The sequence below is a fragment of the Durio zibethinus genome, chromosome 19 (genome assembly GCF_047325235.1).
Source record: "Durio zibethinus cultivar Kanyao isolate XHJ-2024 chromosome 19, ASM4732523v1, whole genome shotgun sequence".
Classification (NCBI taxonomy): Eukaryota; Viridiplantae; Streptophyta; class Magnoliopsida; order Malvales; family Malvaceae; genus Durio; species Durio zibethinus.
The window spans coordinates 17,377,867-17,400,530 of record NC_143180.1 but is presented as its reverse complement, the minus strand read 5'-3'; the positions used below and the strand labels follow the sequence as shown (position 1 = coordinate 17,400,530).

The window sequence follows — 22,664 nt, the reverse complement described above, 5'->3', positions numbered from 1 at the left end:
TTTATAGAGGTTCGATCCTTTCTTTAGGCACTTACGTCTTCTCCTTTAGCCTCTTTTGCCAATGAGTTCAATCCACTATGTGTTGAAAGATACAACCTAGCTTTTCAAAGCTTTACACAAACAACACCACAAACTTTTAAAGGTTATCCTTCCCCTTAAGCTACAAACTCACAATACAAAATTTCTGAAGTGTTTTGCAAACTTAAAGAACCTCTCTGAGGCTAAGTGTTTGCTATATTGAAGTACACAACAATATTGATAAAGAAATCTAGAGAAAAACTGATATAAGTAGGATTTTTTGTACTTTTTTCTTTTTGAATTGCTTTGAATGCTTGAACAAGATGGTTAGTAAATAGCAATAAGTTCTCTTAGCTCTTTTTATACTGGTTTTACAGTGAAAAACTTCATTTATTGGTAGAAAGAAGTTAAGAGCCGTTGTCTTGTATTTAATGCTTCAAACATATAAAAATTTCAGACAAAATATAGCCATTGGGGCTTTCTGGGCATCGCAGGATCAATCCCTTCCTTTAGAGGATTGATTGGGTTAGTTTTGAAACACCCCGAATTCATGCATAAAAAGCCTTACCCAATCGATTAGGTAATGCATTTGATCAATCCATTCTTGGGTGATGAATCCCTTATATGGGGATCAATCTCTTTTTTGAAATTTTAAACGAAAATTCCTTATGTTTTAACAATTGATCGATCCCTTTAAGAGAATAATCGATCTCATGCCTAGGTAATTGATCCTCTATATGGGGGGATCGATATATTTTTTAGAATTTTAGGCGAAGAAAGTATTTTGTGTAAAAAAGTGATCAATCCCTTTAAGGGAGGGATTGATTAGATATACTTGAAAGGGCGTGGCAGCCCGTATATATGCTGTTGAAAGCAAAATAGTAAGAAAAAAAAAAAGCAATATAAAAACTGAAAACAAAAAAATTCAGAAGATGACACGTGGTACAGTATGGGAGGAGTGCTGTGCTACATTAGTAAAATTAATCATTAGAAAAATAGATGGATGTGACCAAAACCTTTAAACCGGATCAGGCCACAAGCCCACAGAAGAAGTTGATGCCTGATAGTATAAAGATCCAATGGATTAGTGCTGGATTAACGCCGAATCGAACATGCCCTTAGAGTTTAGACGATGCCGTGCCCTGCGCTGCCCTGCCCTGCCTTTGTATTGATTTCAGTTTCTTGAACTCGGCGGCGAGCATCGGAATTTTTCCTGAACTAAGCCGAAGCGAAACAAAACCCAATTATTAAAATAATAATAATAATAATAATTAACTAGACTTGTTTCTGCTCTAGTTTGGAAACTTCCCCACTAATGTTAGCCCAGTCTACTCCATTGATGATAGCCCGGCATCGAGCGGAAACTCCTCCATGGAAACGAAAACGCGAAGAGACTTGAGGTAGAATTTTGGATTTATTTATTTATTACTTTTTTTAGTGTTGCTCTTATTCTTTATTTTTCCTACTTGTATCAGGTTGTTTTCGTGTTACGAGGAATACCTTTGCAGAGACTTTTAATAGCTGTGTAAAGGAGAATATTTACTTAAATCTTCACACCAAAGTCTCCGCTTTGAAAGTTTCTCCATCTCTTGTTGCCCTTGTATCTCACTCAGGTACTGATACTGTTTCTAAACCATCTCTTGTAAACGAATTCAAGAAATAGATGGTGAATAAGTTGGGTTTCTGTTTGTTTAGTAAGTTTATCAAATGATTTCAGGTTCGATAATTAAATAAATATATCACCAACATACCAAATTTGTTCATGTTTCGTTTGTTTACACCATTATCATTATATATATATATATATATATATCTAAATCTAACCCATGGAATTACTAAATTTATTTATGCTAACAGGTGATGGTGATTTGTTATTTGCATGCTCGGGGACTATCTTCGAATGTCAACACCAAGACAATAGCGATGAAGTCATCGCCATCATCCTTACTTCTGCTACTCTCCTTACCGGTCGTTCTCTTTCTCCCAATGCTGACATAGCACCTAATATACGGGCAAGTAGTCTTCTTCTTCCCTTTCATTTATTTATTTATGAAACACTCTTTTGATGCTTACCTATCTTTACCGCATAGGTTGATGTTTATTTATGGAATGGTAAAACATGTCAAGGTGAAATCTCTGCTTGCGATATTCATTTCAATCTTGCTCTTATTAGAATAAGATCCAATGAACGACTGCCAATGCCAATTTTTAAGCATTTGGATGATTCCATGACCTTACCTCTGCCCAGAGTACTGGATTCAACATCATATGAGCTCCATTCTCAGCAGGATATGCTGCTAGGTTCAAATTCTTTTAAAATTTGTGCTGGGGACAAGGTCATAGCTCTTGGTCGCCATTATCTTTCCCATGAACTTATGGCTGCACCTGGTGTATTCAGGTGGACAAAAATACTCGTTGGCCTTTTTCTTTTTGTGTTTGTGTGTGTGTGAGCACATTTTACTCATTTTGTATGTTAATTAAGGTTCGGCACCTGTCTGATCATGTACCTTATGCTTTCATTCATTCAGCTAGAGATTATAAGTTTATCTCAATGTCAAACATTAGATCCTTATCCATCTAACATAGATAAGTATTGTTATAATTTGTTGCTGGTTTTTCATACTTGTTCTCACTTTCTTTCCTCCCACTTTTCTAGGATTGGCTATTGTGATCTCGACTGTGAACTGCATTGCATTGCAAGTTGCAAGATTACTATGGTAATGACATCATTATCTCCCTCTCTCTCATATGCTCTCTGGTTTTGTGCACATATGTATTCCGTTTATTGATTTGGTGGATGTTTATTTTCTTTCTTTTATGAGCTGGCTTGTCTGCTTTTGTAGATTTTTTCTAATTCCTTAAACTGATATTTGCAACATGTATTTCTTCCCTGTCGTATCTGAGTTCTTGCTATTTTTGTTTGTGATTTTGTCCATTTCATAAGTTAGTACTAAATTCCAGACTTCAGAAAAGTGCTTCTGTAACTGTTCTAGAAATTTCTTGAAGTAATGGAAATAAAAGGTTAAGGCAGACAATTAATTTGATTGCACCCTCTAGTGGTTAAAAAATGCCTGGGTAGGCATGTGCAATTAAAATATTTAAGCATGGAGGGCACATTGTGGGAGGTGGCAATTAATTTTATCATTTTTTTTTTTGAAAATTATGATGAGTCACCTCTTTTTGACTATTAGGAAGAGGTTGCAATGGCTGGCCGATCTGGTTTGACATGCATTTTTTTGTCATGTGCCAAGCAAAGTCTTTAACCTACTTAACTCTTTAATTATATATATTACGAACATTCCAGAAACTTTTAGCAACTTGTAATCGGTTTTTGTCTTATGACCTTAATTGCATATGAAATTTACGAACCTATGGATGCCAAATCTTTCCTATGATAGATCATATGTTTATCTTTTGATAACCTTGGGCATTAGATGCTAGTAGAGTAACAGTACATGGATAAAAAGCTGCAAAAGAGAAGGTTTTTTTTTTTTTCTTTGGGTGCGTTCATGTAGTTGTCTGTAATGTTGGTACTAACTGCATATTGTAATTGATAAATTACTGTCTTTTATTTGTGTACACAGGCACACCAAAAAAGGTGAAATGCCAAAAGAAAAAGGTGAAAATGGAAAGATATGGCTACATCACTGTGCATCAACTTTCCTCATTCCGGCACACAATGAGTGGACAGCAATGTTAAATGATTAGAAATGTAACATTCTAGCAAATGATATTTCTTGGTGTAACATTCTAGCAAATAGCCTTAGTACTTTAAAAAACCTACGAATAACTAATATTTACATGTGACCATCAATACTAGTTCCTGATAAAAGAGTATTACATTGATTAATGAGTAATAAAGTTGCAAATTTTTTCGGTGTCATTTTGTCATTTTTGTTTCTTGTCAAGAGTTTGATGCTCTTAGCATTTGCCACTTGAAAATTTTCAAAATATCATGAAATGTGAGAAAATATACCAAGATATGGTAGAATCCAGCTAAAAATCTATAAACTCCAATCTGTATTGTGGTTTTGATGTGAGTTTGCTCTATTTTATGTCATTTCCTATTTGAAAAAATAATTTGTTTCCTTAGTACACAGATTTTGTATTAGATGTAGGAGAGCTAGGTCTGATCTGAATTCTTGAGGAGAACTGGTAAAATTAAATAAAGAAAAGAGAACAAGAACAGAAACCCCTGAATTCTTGAGGAGAATTGTTAAAATTAAATAAAGAAAAGAGAACAAGAATAGATACCCCTAGGGTTTACACCCTATGGTTCCTCGGAGTCACGCCAAAAGTTGATTGCATTGTCAGTCATAAGCTGTAGTGCCGGAAATACTGTTATAATGATGCTATATCTCAGTGGATTTAGTATAAGAATTTATATAGATTTCTTCAAAACTGCGGTGGTGATAGATTTGTAGTAATGTGGGGATGAATTATCTTAAGTGAGATCACCTATAAGCGGGAACTGGCTTAGAAAAATGTAGATGCCATTATTATTTGTTAATAATACATTATCGCTGGAAAATTCTTAGAAATGTGTGATATGACAATTTAGGTGCATTTCTTTTGGAAATTTTCTTCCTCTATGTAAATTGTATTGGAACTACTTGCTTGGTTGCTTCTTTGTGGTGAATACTATTGTTAAAGCAGTTAAAAATAGAATGGTTGTAGCACGAGTTTCACTAATTTCTCTGCATCCCGTCATAAGCATTGATTTTTTTTTATATAGTTAATTATCTTGCTCCTACATTGATCCTTTGCTTGTTACCCTTTTCTATGTCAATATCAGTTCTTTGGATTTATGTTAGACAAGGTTGGGGAACCTGTTGAGTTGGATGTCTGGAGACCAAGTGATGGTACCTGTTTGACTCCAACTGTGTTTGCTGGTGATAGATGTAATAGGTAAGATCCCTTGTACTCTTTTTGGTTAAAGTATACATATTTATGTATTTATGTATATAATAAGTTGTGCATGTGTACGTGTGAGGATCAGGTTATATCTGTATACTACGTTACAACTCTTTTCTGAAAACATAGTCCTTTGAACTATTCAGTTAATAAATAGTTTATTCAAGTATCAATCTGACCAAATTGGCAAATCTTTCATCACAGTTCAAATTCAGATTTCATGTTTTAACAATTAATAAGATACAAAAAATTGGACTAGGAGTATACTTTTAGTTGGATGAAAGAGGAAAAATGTAGCGGTAATTACATACGCATCTGATTTCTCTCTTGTTGTGTCAGGTGGCCAATTCCTAAGGAACGACAGATGTCATTCGACACTATACATATGTAGTGGTAATTATTGAAATATTTTGCTTCTGGTGTCATTTCAAATGGCCGTTGGTATATTTGATAAAGTTTAGAGGTTGCTTGTTTGGTGCTGTGCAATCCATGAACAGAATGAACGGATTTTGCATTTTGTTAGTTTTACAAATTACAACTATCCAATGCTGCGTGAGTTATTGCAGTATAATTCAAGCTTGACTAATAGTTTTTCGTTAATGATCAGCTATAAGTAATCAAATTAGCATCTAAATGTTTTTCAGGAATGAGGTCCAAACTTATGTTTCTGTTTAAGGTAACAGATAACAAAATAGCTAGAATGAAAGAATTTTTGCATTAAGTTATTATGAATATGAAAAGTTATCATATTAATTTCATTCTTGCAAATATTAAGGCTTTTTTTTATTAAATTAGTATTGATAAAATTATAATGTAAAAAATTTAGTATATCTCAATTTTTTTTATTTTATTAATTAATGATTTAAAAATAAAATTTTGATAAAAATATATAAATAAACTTTTTAACATTTTTATATTTTTTAAGCATTGAATTTTGTTAAAATGGTAGAAGGAAACCCAATTATAGTGTTTGAAGATCTTAATTTCCCCAATCTTGTGTTTTAATTAATTTCTCAATTTCTATTTATTTTTCAAATTATATATAAATGAATAAAAATTATATATATTTAGATTTAGTGGTTAAACTCAGATCAATGTGCTTTGATTGTCAATCAAGTCGTATGTCCTAGGGCTGAATCTCGATCGACATGACCTTGGATTGTACAAATTAGGTTGAAATTTGGACAATAATAAGAAAGCATGGTTTCAATAGGTACACCAATGTCGATCGAGTTGGAAGGATTCTAGATTGACATACCATTATGATGATTGAGTGATCAATTTGATAGAAAATTTAAATTTATCTCTTTTCCTCTATTTTTTTTTAACTTTTCCTAAAATTTCGTTTAGACCCAATTCTTGATTGAAAAGCTTTACACTTGTTCTTACTCACTTTTTCTTCTTTTCTTAAGAAAAAATTTTGAAGATTTCTTAGCTTAAACCCTTTAAAGTTCCAATCCCAATTTGAAAGAGCCTAAGTTCGAGACAATCCAACGTGAAAGAATGAATGACCAAAAAAAAAAAAAAAAGGTTTTCTAGGTCCTTCCAAGGTTTTGTCCTAAGAGTCCTTAGTTAGACTAAAACTTTTCCAAAGAAGTCATGATCTAGCTAAAGCTTTGTGCTTTAATTAATTTCTCAATTTCTACTTATTTTTCAAATTATATATAAATGAATAAAAATGATATATATTTAGATTTAGTGGTTAAACTCAGATCAATGTGCTTTGATTGTCAATCGAGCCCAATGTCCTAAGGTTGAATCTTGATCAACATGACCTCGGATTGTACAAATTAGGTTAAAATTTGGACAAATAAGAAAGCATGGTTTCAATAGGTACGCCAATGTCGATCGAGTTGGAAGGATTATAGATTGACATACCATTATGATGATTGAGTGATCAATTTGAGAGGAAATTTAAATTTCTCTCTTTTTTTTTTATAATTTTTTGACTTTTCTTAAAATTTCGTTTGGACCCAATTCTTAATAAAAAAGCTTTACATTTGTTCTTATCTCACTTTTTCTTCTTTTTTTAAGAAATTTTTTTGAAGATTTCTTAACCTAAACCTTTTAAAGTTCTAATCCTAATCTGAGGGAGCCCAAGTTTGAGACAATCCAACGTGAAGGAATCAATGACCAAAAAAAAAAAAAAAGGGTTTTCTAGGTCCTTCCAAGGTTTTGTCCAAGGAGTCTTTAGTTAGACTGAAACTTTTCCAAAGAAGTCATGATCTAGTTGAAGCTTTGTTTGACAATTAATTATGATCCATGTTATTTCACATTAATTATGCCTTTTAATTTTTGGTGTGTTTTGTCAAATTTATACCCTGTCGGTATTTTAATTTCAATTATTATGTGTGTCCACCGTTATTTTATGCCCATCGTTATGTAAATTATTTATGTAAATCATTACTTTATGCTCATCGTTATGTCCATCTTTATATAAATTATTTATGTATTTTGCATTTGGATATGCATATATATTAGATGAACTTTTAGATTTTTAATTTACATTATTTATCTTCTATTTAAATTCATTTTTTATATTGTATTATTTAAATTATTGCAATAAATGTCATAAAATTGTATGCTTAAATAATGCATATTTTACTAGTCGATAGATCATCAACCTAGGATTGCTAGCACACTTGTATATTTATAGATGTATGCATGACAAAGTAAAATATTCAAAATTGTTTGAAAATGTATGTTCGCATTAGATTTTGAGAGGATGATATAATACAATACAAATCGATAAAATGGATAAATAGTGGCTAAGTTTATCTCAAGCATGGTTGAGATTTAATTCTTTCTAATCTTGGATCCAAATATCTAAACCAAATTCTTTTAAAAAAAGAGACTTGAGGCTTTGAAAATTTATCCTAATTTTTTATATATATAATTTAATTAAGTGACAACTTTTACAATCAAAATGGCTTAAATGCTATGAGCTTCTAAGGGATAAAGTTGCACTGCTCATCATGGCAACTCAATAAGGAATTGATTTCACTATTGTTAAGGGTATTTTTTTAGTCTAAACGGCATTTTGGTCATTTTCCTTATTTGAAATTGTCAGTAGACAATTAGAGATATTTGAACTTTTAGGCCAACCTGACATGTTTAGTATCATATCAGCTTTACTATGCTATTGTTATGCCTCATAAACCCCTCACATTTTGCCTATAAATAAAGATATCCAGGTACTATCATTCTATTTTATACCACCCATACATTCTTACTTTTCTCTCTTTTCGACCTTTTTTGTACTGATATTTGATTTAAATGTTGGAGTGCAAACATAGGGAACATAACTTGCCTTTGCCCTTAACTATTGTCTTCATTTTCTTGTGATTTTAGGGTTTTTCCTTTTAGCTCGGAGCTCGGTACCAACATATGGTGTGCCAAGTAGGGAGAATTCATTTCTTAGCCAAGTCAGAAACCATGTCACCTAGGAAGAGAGCCAATGAGGAAGGAAAGATAATCGGCTTGAATCGAAACCCACAACAGCCAGCATATGGATCAATTTACACCATAATAGGTGGGCTCGACAATGGAACAATTCTATGCTTTGACTGAGTAGATCCAATCCCTAAAACAAATACTGCAAACCATAACATCACCCCAAGCGTCGAAGGTACCTGACTTGGTCACCTCTGATTGATAGCCTGTAGAAAGATAACAAGTTACAAGGAAGTTGAGGCTTTTTTGACCTGTAAAGAAGAAGAGCATGCCATCTCAATCGTCCACCGTTATCCTAGTCACAACTCAACTTATGCCACAACCTAAAAATCAAAACAAAACAATTTGAAACCCTAACTGAATAAAGATTTGGAGGCTAAAATGCAGGCCATGAAAAAGGAATTGAAGGGAAAAGTTGTTGCTTTTAGAGATGAATTAAAATTCTTGGAACTTCGACCTTTACTAAGGAGAGATACAAGACCATGCCCCTAAAGGGATTTAAGTGCCAACCTTGGAATATATGATGGTACATCTAATCCCTTTGATCATTTGAAACTTTTTTGATCATTTGAAACTTTTTAGAACTAATATGATGATGCAAGGTGCAAATGAAGCCTTAATGTGTAAAGGATTAGCTACAATTCTTATAGGGGCAGCTTGGTCTTGGTATTGTAGCTTCAAGCCAAGGTCAACCATAATAAAGGTCGAGATGTAGATAACCGACCTATTGTAGGCATAATTAATGTAATTATTGGTGGAAACTCTACCTCGACAAAAAAAAAATTTAATCAAGGCTTGGTTATGGCAGTTGGCTTATCGACTAAGAAAAAAAATAGGAAAGATGAATCAAACTGTTTTAGTGTGGAAGACCTGGAGGGAATCCAATATCGTCATAATGATGCTATAGTAATTACAACTGTGGTGTATAACTATGTGGTCAGAAGGATCTTGTTTGACAATGGAAGCACCACTAACATCTTGTACTATACTACCATGAAGAAGATGGGAATCAAGGAAACTTAACTACCACTAATCGTAATTATTTTGATTGGATTTGGGAATAAGCAAGTGTTGGTCAAAGGGACCATCAAGCTTTCAATCTCCTTAGGAATAGAACCAATGACGATTACCTCGGTTGTAGAGTTCATGGTTGTGGATGTTCCATCAGTATATAATATGCTACTGGGCCAACCTAGTCAGTCTATTAGATGGCTCATAAGCTCGACTCCTTTTTTGAAAGTAAAATTCTTAACATTTTATGAGATTGGAAAAGTAAGGGGAGCCCAGTTTACAGCATAGCAATGCTATGTCACCATAATGAAAGGGAAAACTGGGAAGTAGATTGATAGCTTGGCAAGACTGAGGAAGTGGAAAAAAAAAAGGAAACTATGGGGATTAAAGTTAAAGAAGAAGAAAAGAACCAAAAAAGCAAAGGTAAGTAGTAGCAACAATAGAAATCAACCTGAAAAAAACACTTTTAAGTCACTTTGAGCTTTCAAGCTTTACACTTGTGCAAATAAGAGTTTTTGCAAATTTTGAATAGTTTTTATAAAGACCAAGCTCTAAAGCCAGCACATATACATGTCAACAGGATTGAGGTATTAGGCTAGCCAATGAAAAGTGAAATGAAAACATATATTTTGTTCAGCTCTACATTTTTACATTTTCAGCACTTATCATTTCACTAATAACGAACTAACTACCATATCGGCATCTATCATCATAAAAAATAGTCTCGACCTAATTGAGCAGAAAGAAATAATTGATCAAAGAACTGAGATTGATGAAAACGAACCTAAATCAGTAGAAGACCTCATCTTTATACCATTAAGGGAAAATAACCTAAAAAATTATATGCAAATCAGGATGAAACTTGACTATAAAAACTAATTAATTCAATTCCAAAGAAATAATGCTAACTTGTTTGCTTGGACACCATTCGACATATTAGGGATTAACTTCAAAATGATGGTCCATAGATTACATACCAATTTGAACATGAAACTAGTTTGAGAAAAAAAGAGGACTTTTATCCTAGAAAGACAAAAAGCTATTGAGGAAGAGTTTAGTAAGCTATTACAAGCAAGTTTCATTATAGAGGTTATTACCTTGAGTGGATAGCTAACATGGTCACGGTAAATACGCATAATGAAAAATGGAAAATGTGCGTTGATTGGCTTATTGATGATAGTGCCAAGCATGACCTTTTTAACTTCATGGATGCCTACTCTGGCTACAATCAGATTAAAATATTGAAGGAAGACAAGAAAAAAATAGCCTTAATTATTGAAAAAGGCTTGTATTGCTACAAGGTCATACCTTTCAACCTGAAAATATAAGAACGACCTACCAGAAGTTGGTCAATAAGGTTTTCAGAATCAGATTGAATGCAACATGGAGGTATATGTAAATAACATGATAGTAAAGAGCAAGAGCCCAGCCAAGCACCTAAAAGACCTGGAGTAGACCTTAAGCAACTTGAGAAAATACAATATGAAACTTAATCTGAATAAATGTGCCTTTACTTTGTTCCTAATAAAATCCTAGGTGAGAAATTCTTCTAAAAATACCATCAAAGTATTGGGGTATCTAAAAAAATTTTCAGTAAAAAAATTTTATTTACTTTGTTCCCTTTTAAAAATTGATAATAATTGTGAGATAATTAAAGAAAATTAAAACAAAATTAAAATGAGAAACGAAAAATATAACATAATAATAAGTAATTTAATGTTTTTCATGTGCATATTCTACTTTATTGTTCTGCATTATATGATCTTAAATGTAAATGAAATTTTTGATGATAGGACTCTAGGAAGTTCGAGTAATGATTCCTAAAAATTCTCTAGGTGAGAGAATTTTTTTTAAAAGATATTGCCAAAGAATTAGAATATTTAGAATGATTTTCAATACTAGAAATTCTCGGTAATTTTTCACCTCTAAAAAATAAATTTTTTGCAATGGCATCATGAATTAATTCATGAGTACCATATGTTGTATATTCCAATTATAAACAATAATGGAGATTTTCGATAATGAGACTTGAGGAAGTTCGAATAGTGATTTTCGAAAATTTCCTAGGTGGGAAAAGTCTTCTAAAAATTATCAAAGTATTGGAATATTTAAAAAATTCTTTTCAATGCAAAATATCTTCATTATTTTTTTTTAATTTGAGTAGTTTTTCTTAAAAATATACAAATATGTATCTCTTTTCAAAATAAATTTATTTATAGATAATTATATTATTACGTGACTTTTAAATACTAATAATTATTTAAAAGCAAATGAAAAATCATTGATGATGAGATCCAAAAGAAATTCGATAGTGATTATCTAGGAATCTTTAGGTAAGAAAATTTATCTAAAATGTTATTAATGTTTTAGAGCGTTTAAATAAATTTTTGATAAAGATTTTTTTTAATAAATGGCATAGAAATAAATTTAAAAAAAATATTATTTGATTTTAAATTATAGATATCATAATTTACACTTCTTTTAAATATAATTATTGGAAATAAATATGAAATGCCGATGATAGGATTTTTGAGTAAAGATTCTTAAAGATTCCTTAAGGGAGATAGTTTCTTTTAATATTACCAGAGTATTGAAATATTTTTAGAGATTTTTCATTATGTAAGGCTTTTATTTATTTTTCAAGCGTACTATTAATATAAAAATATTTTTAAAATTAAGGAAATTAAATTTTAAATACTAAAATTAAGTTCATTTTGTCAAAATTGAAAAATAACGCATAATTAATTAGTATTGTTTTTTACAGGTGCTGTGGGAGTGTTAATCCTTTAGTACGCATAATCGACTTCCGAACCCGAACTGTTTCGCAGACTCAAAAATTATTTATTTAATAAATTTTATTTAATTTTAATATTTTATTAAAGATGTAAGTTTTAATAGGTATCTAATTGCACCTAACCAAAAAAAAAATTGATGGCGACTCTTTTTAATTTTCAAATTTGTCTAGCAGCTTGAAAAATCGTTACGATAACTTGGCAACTCCATTTAATACATCATTGTTTTTAGAAAGTCAGGTAAAAAATTAATAATGTGTTATTTTTAATTTTGTTTTAATGGTCTTAATCAACTTCTTTAATTTTAATAATAATAATAATAGTAACAATAATAACAACAACAATAAAAGGAAAATGAAAGAATTGCATTTTATTTTACCCATGTTATTTAATTACTATTTGCTTTTTTATTTTATGCTTTGTATGTATTATGAGGTGCTTAGAATAGGAATTATAACACTCTATTCTCTTATTGACACGTGACACATTCATATCATGCATGAGCTCTATACTTGGGTTTCAACATTCTTAGGAGGGAGTAAAATACCTATACTACGTAAAGTGATAACCTCCGTAATGACAAACAAAATACTCTTACTGAAATTAAATTCTTTCTGTTTGTAACCTATAATGGGTGAGAATTGAAATGCCTTACTAAACTAGAGTGGACGCCAGCAAAAAATAATTTAGGGACCTTTTAGATGCAAATCAATCTGAATCAAGCATATAATAAGTCATAAGAGCCGACCCTAGATAGAGCCATGCCAACCTTAGGTAGAGCTTTGCCCACTTTCTGTAGATCATCCTTAAAATTTAGGACAAAAAGGGGAACATTTATATTGTAATACTTTTCTAAAAAAATTCATAAACGTATGCATTCATATTTGATTTGATTTTTTTTTTAAAAAAAATGAAATACAATATGATGTTCATCTTATTTCCCTTTCTTTTTCTAAAAAATAATGTAAAAAGAAAACTTTTTCATTTGTCTCTTTCACTTTCCAAGTTTTTATTTATTATTTCCATTTTTTCCTATATACTAACTTATTTTTTTCTGTTGTATTTCTTTTGCATAAATTACATTAGCATGCTACAACAACATAGTGAGGTATTTGCTCTGAGATATCTTTCAACAAAGTTCTTTTCATGGATCCCATAGTATTACATATTTGTTCTTTTTCTGTAAGTGCCCATGTGAATGGTATAATGAGGTGCATGAATCTCTAAGAAAACTCAACAAAAAGAAGGAGATTGTTTACATGTTGGTTTTATGTTGGGGTTACCAGAATGTGCATATGAATCTTACACAAAATAATTTAAAGGATTTAGCTACCATATGGAATTAAATGGTTGAGACTAGAAAGGAAAAGTTTTGTGAAAAATATGGGCAAATTGCATCTCTTATCATAGCAGTAATTGAGGAGCATTTGATTCTAGTAGCCGTTCAGTTTTAAGACTTATCATATAGATTTCACATTTAATGAGGAGAATTTGACATCGATTATTAAGGAATTTTCGATCTTAGTAGGATTGGAATATAATATCCCAATAAGATATATGTCAAAAAACCAAGGTCAGGGTACTCTAAGAAGATAGTTAAATTAATGGGAATGAAGGTAGAGGCCATGGATGCTTTGATGGAGGATAAAGGTAAAGGTGCTAAATTAATGAGAATGAAGGTAGAGGCCGTGGATGCTTTTATGAAGGATAAAGGTAAATGTGCTGGCTTAACTTGACATTTCCTTCATGATTTCATTTTAGAACACTTGGAAGATGATCAAGGTATGGTAGTGTTTGCCTTAGCTTATAGCATGGTGATTTTTGCAAAAACTTTGAGCTACATTAAATTGGCAATAGTTGCTCTATTCGAACAAATTGAAAGTTAGGTGATTAATCCCATTCCAGCCATCCTAGCTAAGAGGATTAGGTCTTTGAATTTTTATTGCCAAAATGAGGGATGTTTTATAGGGAATGCACAGTTACTATTTGTTTGGATAAAGAGCTATTTCTGATGAAAAAAAAGTGTTTTTTCCAAGCCTTATCTTCGAAAGAGATTCTTAGTTAAAGAGTTTTGCCAAAGAGTCAATGGCCAACATTAAAATCGAAAGAAGAATGGGTAGTGTTCTTTCAAAGGCTTACTAGTGATCAAATCAAATGGATGGCACTTTGGATGCCTTATGTGCTGATGTTATATCGAGGTGGAGATGATTTGTGCGTTTTGTTTTTGTGATTGTTAGGAAAGGTAAGTTATGCTCCACTGATGGTGTTAAGGCAATTCGATGTGAAGTAGTTTGTCCCTACAACATATGGACTCACCCAAAAAGAATTTACTTATGGAGAAGTAGGCTCATCAAGAACAACGAAATAGTCAGTTCAGGTATGGAAGAAGATTGGAGGCTAAGATTAGGACCTATTTTTAACAAGGTCACTTCTGATTACTCAATTTGAAATGTAAAGCATTCTAGAGATATTGTGCTCCCTCTAAATGATTTTTTATTTCAACAAGTGGACCCATGGGCAAAAGAATTGTTGTCAGAAATAGAGTGTGTTAGGCAAGAACATGAAGTAGAAAAAGAGAAATTGAGGAAAGAAAATTTGAGACTTCAAGAAAAGATGAGACAATTAAAATATGTAGCAAAAGCCTAAGAAAATAGACTAAAAAATGCAATACAAGATTAGAATGTGGCCTAAAATGATTTAAAAGATTTGCATCAAGAGAACAAAAAGATGCAAAACCCAATGTGCTAGACTTAGTGTTAGGCAGCATAAGGAGATGATTAAGTTTTAGGAAGATATGCAACTTTGGAAGGACAAAACCAAAGAAATTAAGGACAAAACCATCAAGATTTCTCGAGAATAGCAAAATTAGGAAGGTTTGTATTCAATAGTGTCAACAAGGTTGATGAAATGTTAAAAAAAGAATGCTAAATTAAAGGCCCAGATCAAAGATGAAAAAAGAAAGGACTATAAAATGCAAAAAGAGAAAGAATCACTCTGCCAAGTAATTTAAGAGATGGAACAGCGATTACAGACTACAAGGATCATATTTCCAAAATCATCAAAGAACGATAAAAGAAAAGACTGAAATTATTGAAGGGTGGTGTTCAAAATGAAGGCCAAAGTACATATTAGCTCACTAATAATTATAGAGATGAAGAAAAAAATTGATTTAAATAAAGACGTGTACCATTTGTCTGAGTTGAGCAAGTACATCAATTTTTCTATACAAGTTATCCTTTTAAAAGAAGAAACTGAAATTATTGAAGGGCGATGTTCAAAATGAAGGTTAGAATACATATTAGCTCACTAATAATTATAGAGATGAAGAAAAAAATTGATTTAAATAAAGACATGTACCAAAAAGTTGAAGCTTTTATTCTATAAAATATTACTATCTCCGAAGAACTTGATAATCCTATGATTCTTATTGTTTGTGATTATGAATAGATAGATTTATTATAAACGATCCAAAATGAAAAAGAAAAATAAGAAGATCAAGATCAAGATAAAAAACAAAAAAAAAGAAGATGAAGTTGATGATGATGATGATGAAACACATAAGCTTGCTTATTGTAGTAGCAATTAATGTATTTAACGTGATTATTAATACTATATATAATGTTTATTCGATTTGGTCAATATATGTAACATTAAATATAATACTTACTTGATATGGTGTATTTAATTATAATGTTTTATATGTTTATTATATTTTTTGCTCAATTCATCTAATGTTCTAATATTAATGTAATATTATATATGTTTGTTTTTTCTTTGTGCTTTGCAGTTCTTATGAAATGCTTTTATTATATATGACAATTATAATGGGATGTTGTGGAAAGAGCTCTAACACTCAAGGTGGATATATAGTAGGATTAATGAAAGGTGATACACTTATCAAGTCTTCTTCAGCACCAATGAGAGATGATCTACCTATCAAGTTATCTTCAGCATCAATGATATATGATCCACCTATAGAACATGAAGTTAATCCACCATTCATTAAGGAACCACTTATTGGACAGTTAATAGATAGTAGTTTTAATGAAGAAAGGAGCATAATAAGGCAGAGGACTAGAGGGGCAAACACAAGTTTACCAACATCTACAAATCAAGACAAACAAGTGTTGATTACTCTGTTATGAGATAGGTATGAGATATAATTTTTACTATTAATTTTTTCTTATTTTTATTTAGTTTTTAAGCAATTCGTGCAATTGATTTGTTCTTAGTAACAAATGGATCTTGATAGTTGTTTTAAGCAATCATCAATTAGCTCAAAAATTTCAAGCATAATTCAAGGGAATTTTACTAGTCTTTGGCCAACATGGTGGAAAGTTTCTTTGTCAGTGAATAATTTAATGTTTGATAAATTTAAGGGTGTATGATGTCAGGGGCTAAATTAGATGATGCTTTAGTTCAATGCTTATGAAACAATATTTCTAAGAATCAATTGAAATATTTGTTGTTAGACAATACGGAATTAGCGATGAAAGAGCATGGAGTTGGTAACATCATACACTATAGAGGGATGGAGTAGAGGTGGATCATTGCTTTGATTGGGGATGCTTTTATTATGAATGTATGAAGTATTTTGAAATGACAAAACATATCAACCAAAGCAAAAACAAAATGTCAAACATAAACAAAGCACACTGGTGGTTTGATTGCGTTTCCTATTCATAGAAAATATTGGCATGATGTTTTTCACGAGTTATTTTTATTATCACATTTAAATTTTATATAAATTGTATTGTTACATATTCCATTGAATATGTCTATAAACAAATGCAATCAATTGATATGCAACAACAACGCACATTTAAAGAATGATTCATAGACATTTAGAAGGACATAGTGATTTCAATGACAATAAGTCCAAGGTTGTCAATGTATGTGACTTTGTAATGACCTTGTGAATGCTTTTTAAGTTGCCTTGCTTTATTAAACTAGATAATGTATTATGTGTATTGAGATGCAATGACTTTGTGAAAGATGAAAACAATTACGTATTTTGCTTTATGATTCTTCTTGTGCATTGTACTTGTTGATAAACTATTTTTATAGTAATTCGAAGCATAAAATTTGTAGAAAATTCTTTATTGAACTAGATAATGTATTATGTGTGTTGAGATACAATGACTTTGTGAAAGGTAAAAATTATTGCGTATTTTGCTTTGTGTTTCTTATTGTTTATTGTGCTTGTTGATTAACTACATTTATAGTAATTTAAAGCCTAAAATGTGTAGGAAATTCTTTATTAAACTAGATGGTGTATGTTGTATTTAGATATAATAACTTTGTGAAAGGTGAAAACTATTACATATTTTGCTTTATGATTCTTATTGTGTATTTTGCTTGTTGATGAACTACTTTTATAGTAATTCAAAATCTAAAATTTTTAAGAAATTTTGTTGAACTAGATAGTGTTTTGTGCATATTAAGATGTAATGATTTTGTGAAAAGTGAAAAATATTACATATTCAATGATGAATTGTTTAGATTTTTTTCTCCTTTTTTCAGTAAATCTTAACGTTGTGAATTGTTTCAAGTTGTCTTACTTTATTGGACTAGATAGCTTAAGCCATATAGGTAAAATTGAATGATAATTACTTTAAACTATTTGTAGGAGAACTATGTTGCTGCATTATCTCATAAATATGATGAAGACTCTTTTAATCATCCAAATTTCAATCCACAAGTATATACTAAAACTATCGAAGGGTTTGAAATTACGCACACTCATGTCTATGGTTTTGGATTTACATACAAATCTAAGGAGTTACTTTACTCTAGTTAATCCAATGTTGCAACAATGTCCAACTCAATTTATGATTCGTCATCTATACCTCCTCAACCTCAGTTACAACAACAAATGGATGAGATAAGAACTAAGTAGAAGGCTAAGCTTTCATCATTCATGGATCAGTTGATGCAATTGATAATCTAAGTTTTAGGATTGGATTTAGAGCTTGGGTTAGATTTAAGGTAGGGGCTAGGTTTAGTTTAGGGTTTGGTTTAGGTTCAGCTAGAGTTAGAGTTTTGGTAAGGTTTAAGGTTTAAGGTAAGTTTAAGGTTTCTAATAAAATTAAGGTTAGGGTTAAGTTTTTGGTTTTTGGTTTTAAGGTTTTTGTTTAGGATCTAAGGTTTAGTTTAGGTTTCAGGTTTTGGTTAGGTTTTAGTAAGTTTAGGGCTCTGACTAGGGTTAGCGTTTACGGTTTGACTTTAAATCTAGGGTTAACTATTGGTTTTAGGGTTTGACATTCAGGTTTATGGTTTGAATTTAAGGGGTTTAAGGTTTGATTTTAGGACTAAGGTTTGATTTTTGGCTTTAGGGTTTGTCTTTAGATCTAAGGTTTCACATTGGGTTTAGGGGTTTACCAAGGGGTTTGGAGTTTGACTTTGGTCTTTGGGGTTTAACTTTAGATCTACGGTTTCACTTTGGGTTTAGGGGTTTTCCAAGGGGTTTAGGGTTTGACTTTATGTTTAAGGTCTGACTTTAGGATTTTGGGATTTAATTTAAAGGTTTAAAAGTTGACTTTAAGTTTAAGGTTTGACTTTAAGATTTGGGGTTTAGTTTTGGGTTTAGGGTTTGACTTCAGGTTTACAGTTTGACTTAGAGTTTTAACATTTGACTTTAAGGTTTTAGAGTTTAACCTTGGACTTTAGGATTTAAGGGTTGACTTTGGATTTTATGTTTTGATTTTGGGATTTCAATTTGAGTTTGGTTTTAAGGTTTGGATTAGGGTTAGGTCCGGCAAATATTTAATGTTTGGATTAGGGTTAGGTTTTAAGATTTGATTTTAAGGTTAGGTTTTAACTTTAAGATTTAAAGTTTCATTTTAGGGTTTATGGTTTACCATAATATTGTAAACCTCTCCAAAAATCTTCACCATCTAGGTGAACTTTCGAAACAAACTAAAAAACCATGGTTTAAAAGTTTGTTTATGGTTTTAACGCTTATACAAATGAAATAAGACAATGCTCATGACATTTAAATTCTAAACTAAAATGCAAATGATGAATGAAATTAAACTACTATGCAATTACATGCCTAAGGGAATTTCACAAACACTTGATAAATTAACCATGCATAAGCTAACAAACAAACAAATGCAAGAGGAAAAATAAAAGAAGATCTCAGTTAAGCATGGGAATAGCCTAGCTCAAGAGTCCCTATGGCCAAGTTGGAGTGCTTTGTGATAGCCATTCATTAAAGACTATGTACCTATGGTTAGGACTCATTACAAACACTTGGAAAACAATATTAAAACCACTAAAAATTTAGACAAACATTATTTTTATTTTTAAAATTTCGTCAAGCAATTGGAAAACATGGTATTTTAGCTAAAAACGAAAACAAAAAGACATTTTCATAAGTTACAGAAGAAAACTGAGAAATGTTCACAATTTTCATAATTTAGGTGGTCAGATGTTGCTTGGAGCATACGGTTTCAGTGGCCAAGACTTTCTTGATGTCTGATTGTGCGGTATTGAGATAAAGGAACTTGAGCCTATGCCTTCTGACAACCCATGGATAATACAGGTCTGCATGTGAGAATTTAAAATGTTGACTAGAAATGCAACACTCTCGTTCTTTCTTTTGTACATGTTATATCTACTAACATTTTGGGTTGTCAATTATAGCATTAGGTATGCATCAATAAGTTAATGGTTTTATTGTTGTTTCTTATCCCATAGAAAATGATTAGTGGTAATATTGATCCTGAATTTATTTTTGTTTCCTTCTGTTTGTGGTTTATAAAACAATTGTGCTTGAGAATTAGAAGCACCTTATTTCAGATGTTAATTATGCATCTTTACGTTCTATTTTGGTCTCATAGAATCAACTAAGAAAGAGACAATGTTCTGTGGTCTATGAGTAACTTGACCTCGTTATTGGATTCCCTTCACATTTCTAGGAAATTTATTATCTTATTAAATGCATCTTCCTCTTGGAGCCAACTGCTTAAAACAATCACTCTTTCAAATGATGCATTCTTATTACTACTGGATTTCGAAGGCTGATTTCTCTCTTTCACTTTGAAGTTGTATAAAGTAAGAATCTTTCTTCTTCTGGCTAAATATGCTGGTAAACTTGTACTGTACTTTCTTGAATGCATTGTGTTGTGTGGTTAAGCTTGCTTGAATATGCTCTACTATTGAGTTTATATGGAATTTGCTACTATGAGATCTGAAAGTTGCAACTAATAAAATTATAAAGGGATGAGGATGTATCCTACTCTTATAAATGTGTAATTTGCCATACGAAATTTGCTACTATGACATATATGTTTCTCTGCTGTTGATTGATTTAGCAAGAATGTGAAATTACTGCTGTGAATGGACTAGATAAATTGACAATTGACATTCCCTTTGCATTCCCCATTTTTTTTAACTATCAATATCAAGATCCTACAACTACGTGCAGAACATGATTGGGCCTTTCCCTCATTGATTGTTGATATAAATGATGATCTGAGCCAAAATGATGAGAAAGAGATTGATGTAAGTTCTGAGTTCAAAGAATAAGTAATTATGAGGATTTTATATATATTTTTTTTTCATATTTGTTCTTTATTAAGTGGATAATAATTTGTTGCTGCTTGTCTATGATAACTTTATGCAAAGTAGAAAAGCTTATGAAGAAAACACCCAAAATAAAAGCGATCCAAAGCTTGGACCTGATGCTTGCCAAACCCATTGTTTAGTGATCCCTTTTTATATGAATTTGGTTGTATTAACACCATCTACCTTGAGGCTTTATGGCTCTTTAGCTAGATGCCTGTGCCACATGAAGCTTTGGAATTGTAGGGGCCTTAATGAAAAAACCTAGGGGCCACTCAGAGGATTGATGGTTTATCCTTCATGGTTGCCTGCCTGCCTACTTGTTGTTTGTGGAATGGGAGTTCTACATCTGCCATTGTTAGTAATTAATTGGTTGTTCGAAGACACATACCCAGTTGATTATATTCTCTTTAGGTTTTCTTCTTTTATCTTAGGTGTCATTTAAGATCTGAAGTTTATCTACAAGTATTATAACATACATGTATGATTCTCCACCTCAACCTTGTTTTATCTGATGTCCTGATCTGATAGAATGTGACAATTCACATTTTAACACATTTGTAATTAACTCGTAATACCATTAGTTTGTAACAAAGATGAAACCAATGACTTAGTATGAAATAGTATTGAGCAATTCACCCTTAATTGGAACAATTTGCATATTTTGATTAGTACTAGTACTAGAGCTGCTTATTTCTTACAACTGATGCCCTTTGTTGATGCAAAATGAGCTTAAAAGGTTGGTGGCTTGTAGGAGGTTACTTACGCACACTTGTCCAACTCTTGGAAAATGCTTTCTTGTTTTTCTGCTAGCACATGTTTCTAAACCCATGCTTATTTTAATTTTTATGTGGACACATATTCATCACTAATGCTTGGACTGTATCCAAAATAGGATTAAATTAAACCATGTCATTTCTACTTAAACCATCAATTTCAAGAATTACGGGGTCTTCCAACATAACCTCCAACTTTTATATGCATATATTGAAGTGCTAAATTGTTCACAATTTTCAAATAGGTAACATGATTGCACTAACACCATACTTATTTTAATTTTTGTTATAACATGTAAGTGATAGAATTAATTCATTAGACACAACACATGAACTTGTCATTAATCTTTTTTATTTTAGTATGGTTGGTCCTCTAAGTGAATTTATCATTTTTAAAGAAATCTTAAGCTTGACAAAATGTCTTTTAAAAAATAAGTTATAATCTTTTAAATAGAATTAGATATGAAATTTTGATTACATATAAAGAAGGTTATAACACTTTCATAGTGCCTATCTTAAAATGGTATCAATTAACCTTAAGTTATCTTATCTAACCTTTTATTAACATAGTTTTAGCTTATTCTTATTATTTATTATTTATTAATTAATTATTAATTTTGATATTTAAATATTAAAAATATTTTTACATATTCATCGACCTCCAAAAATATTCTTCATTTTAAGAATATCCAAGTAATATGTCAATTTCTTTAAAAAAGTTTCATCGTTAGATTTATTAAATATTTTATTAAAAAAAGTACATATAAATATATGATAACATAGTCAAATTTATAATAATCAAATATATAATTAAATTCAAATTTTAGTACATGTAATCACGATATATCCAATAACTAATCTTGCAAAAAAATCAAATCATCACATTTATTTCTAATTTTATTTTTTCTTAAATTAAAAATAAATATAAATTAATATAAATAGACCAATTTATAAATCTTTCAACATCTTGATCAAATTTTAAAAAAGTTATTTCACCTAAATTTTTTTAAAAAAATTACATATCCATAACTTTATTAGGATTTTAGCATTAGTTGAAATTTCATTTATTCCTAATTATTTTATATTTTACAAATTAAACAAATATCAAAAAATACTTTAAACATTAAAACAA

At 30.9% G+C, this 22,664-nt stretch overlaps 1 protein-coding gene across 10 annotated transcripts; it reads left to right on the top strand.

Moving 5' to 3' along the window:
* Positions 1-689: 689 nt before the first annotated feature.
* Positions 690-21,722, top strand: LOC149513466 (uncharacterized). Of its 10 annotated transcripts, none has more exons than XR_016330419.1 (9): positions 841-1,418; positions 1,494-1,631; positions 1,876-2,030; positions 2,109-2,416; positions 2,675-2,735; positions 4,814-4,926; positions 5,272-5,325; positions 8,284-8,464; positions 15,976-16,109. XR_016330419.1 is itself a non-coding variant. In XM_089748609.1 (9 exons), the coding sequence occupies exons 4-8, from the start codon at positions 2,138-2,140 to the stop codon at positions 16,331-16,333; spliced, it is 690 nt and encodes a 229-aa protein (XP_089604735.1). In that variant the 5' UTR covers positions 842-1,418; positions 1,494-1,631; positions 1,876-2,030; positions 2,109-2,137; the 3' UTR covers positions 16,334-16,338; positions 19,613-19,927. The 10 variants fall into 10 exon arrangements, 6 of the variants coding, with proteins under 6 accessions (XP_089604736.1, XP_089604735.1, XP_089604738.1 ...); XR_016330420.1 differs by having other exon boundaries at positions 8,284-8,560; positions 15,976-16,092; XM_089748609.1 differs by lacking the exons at positions 5,272-5,325; positions 8,284-8,464 and adding an exon at positions 19,613-19,927 and having other exon boundaries at positions 842-1,418; positions 2,109-2,145; positions 2,267-2,416; positions 15,976-16,338.
* The last annotated feature ends 942 nt before the right edge of the window (positions 21,723-22,664 follow it).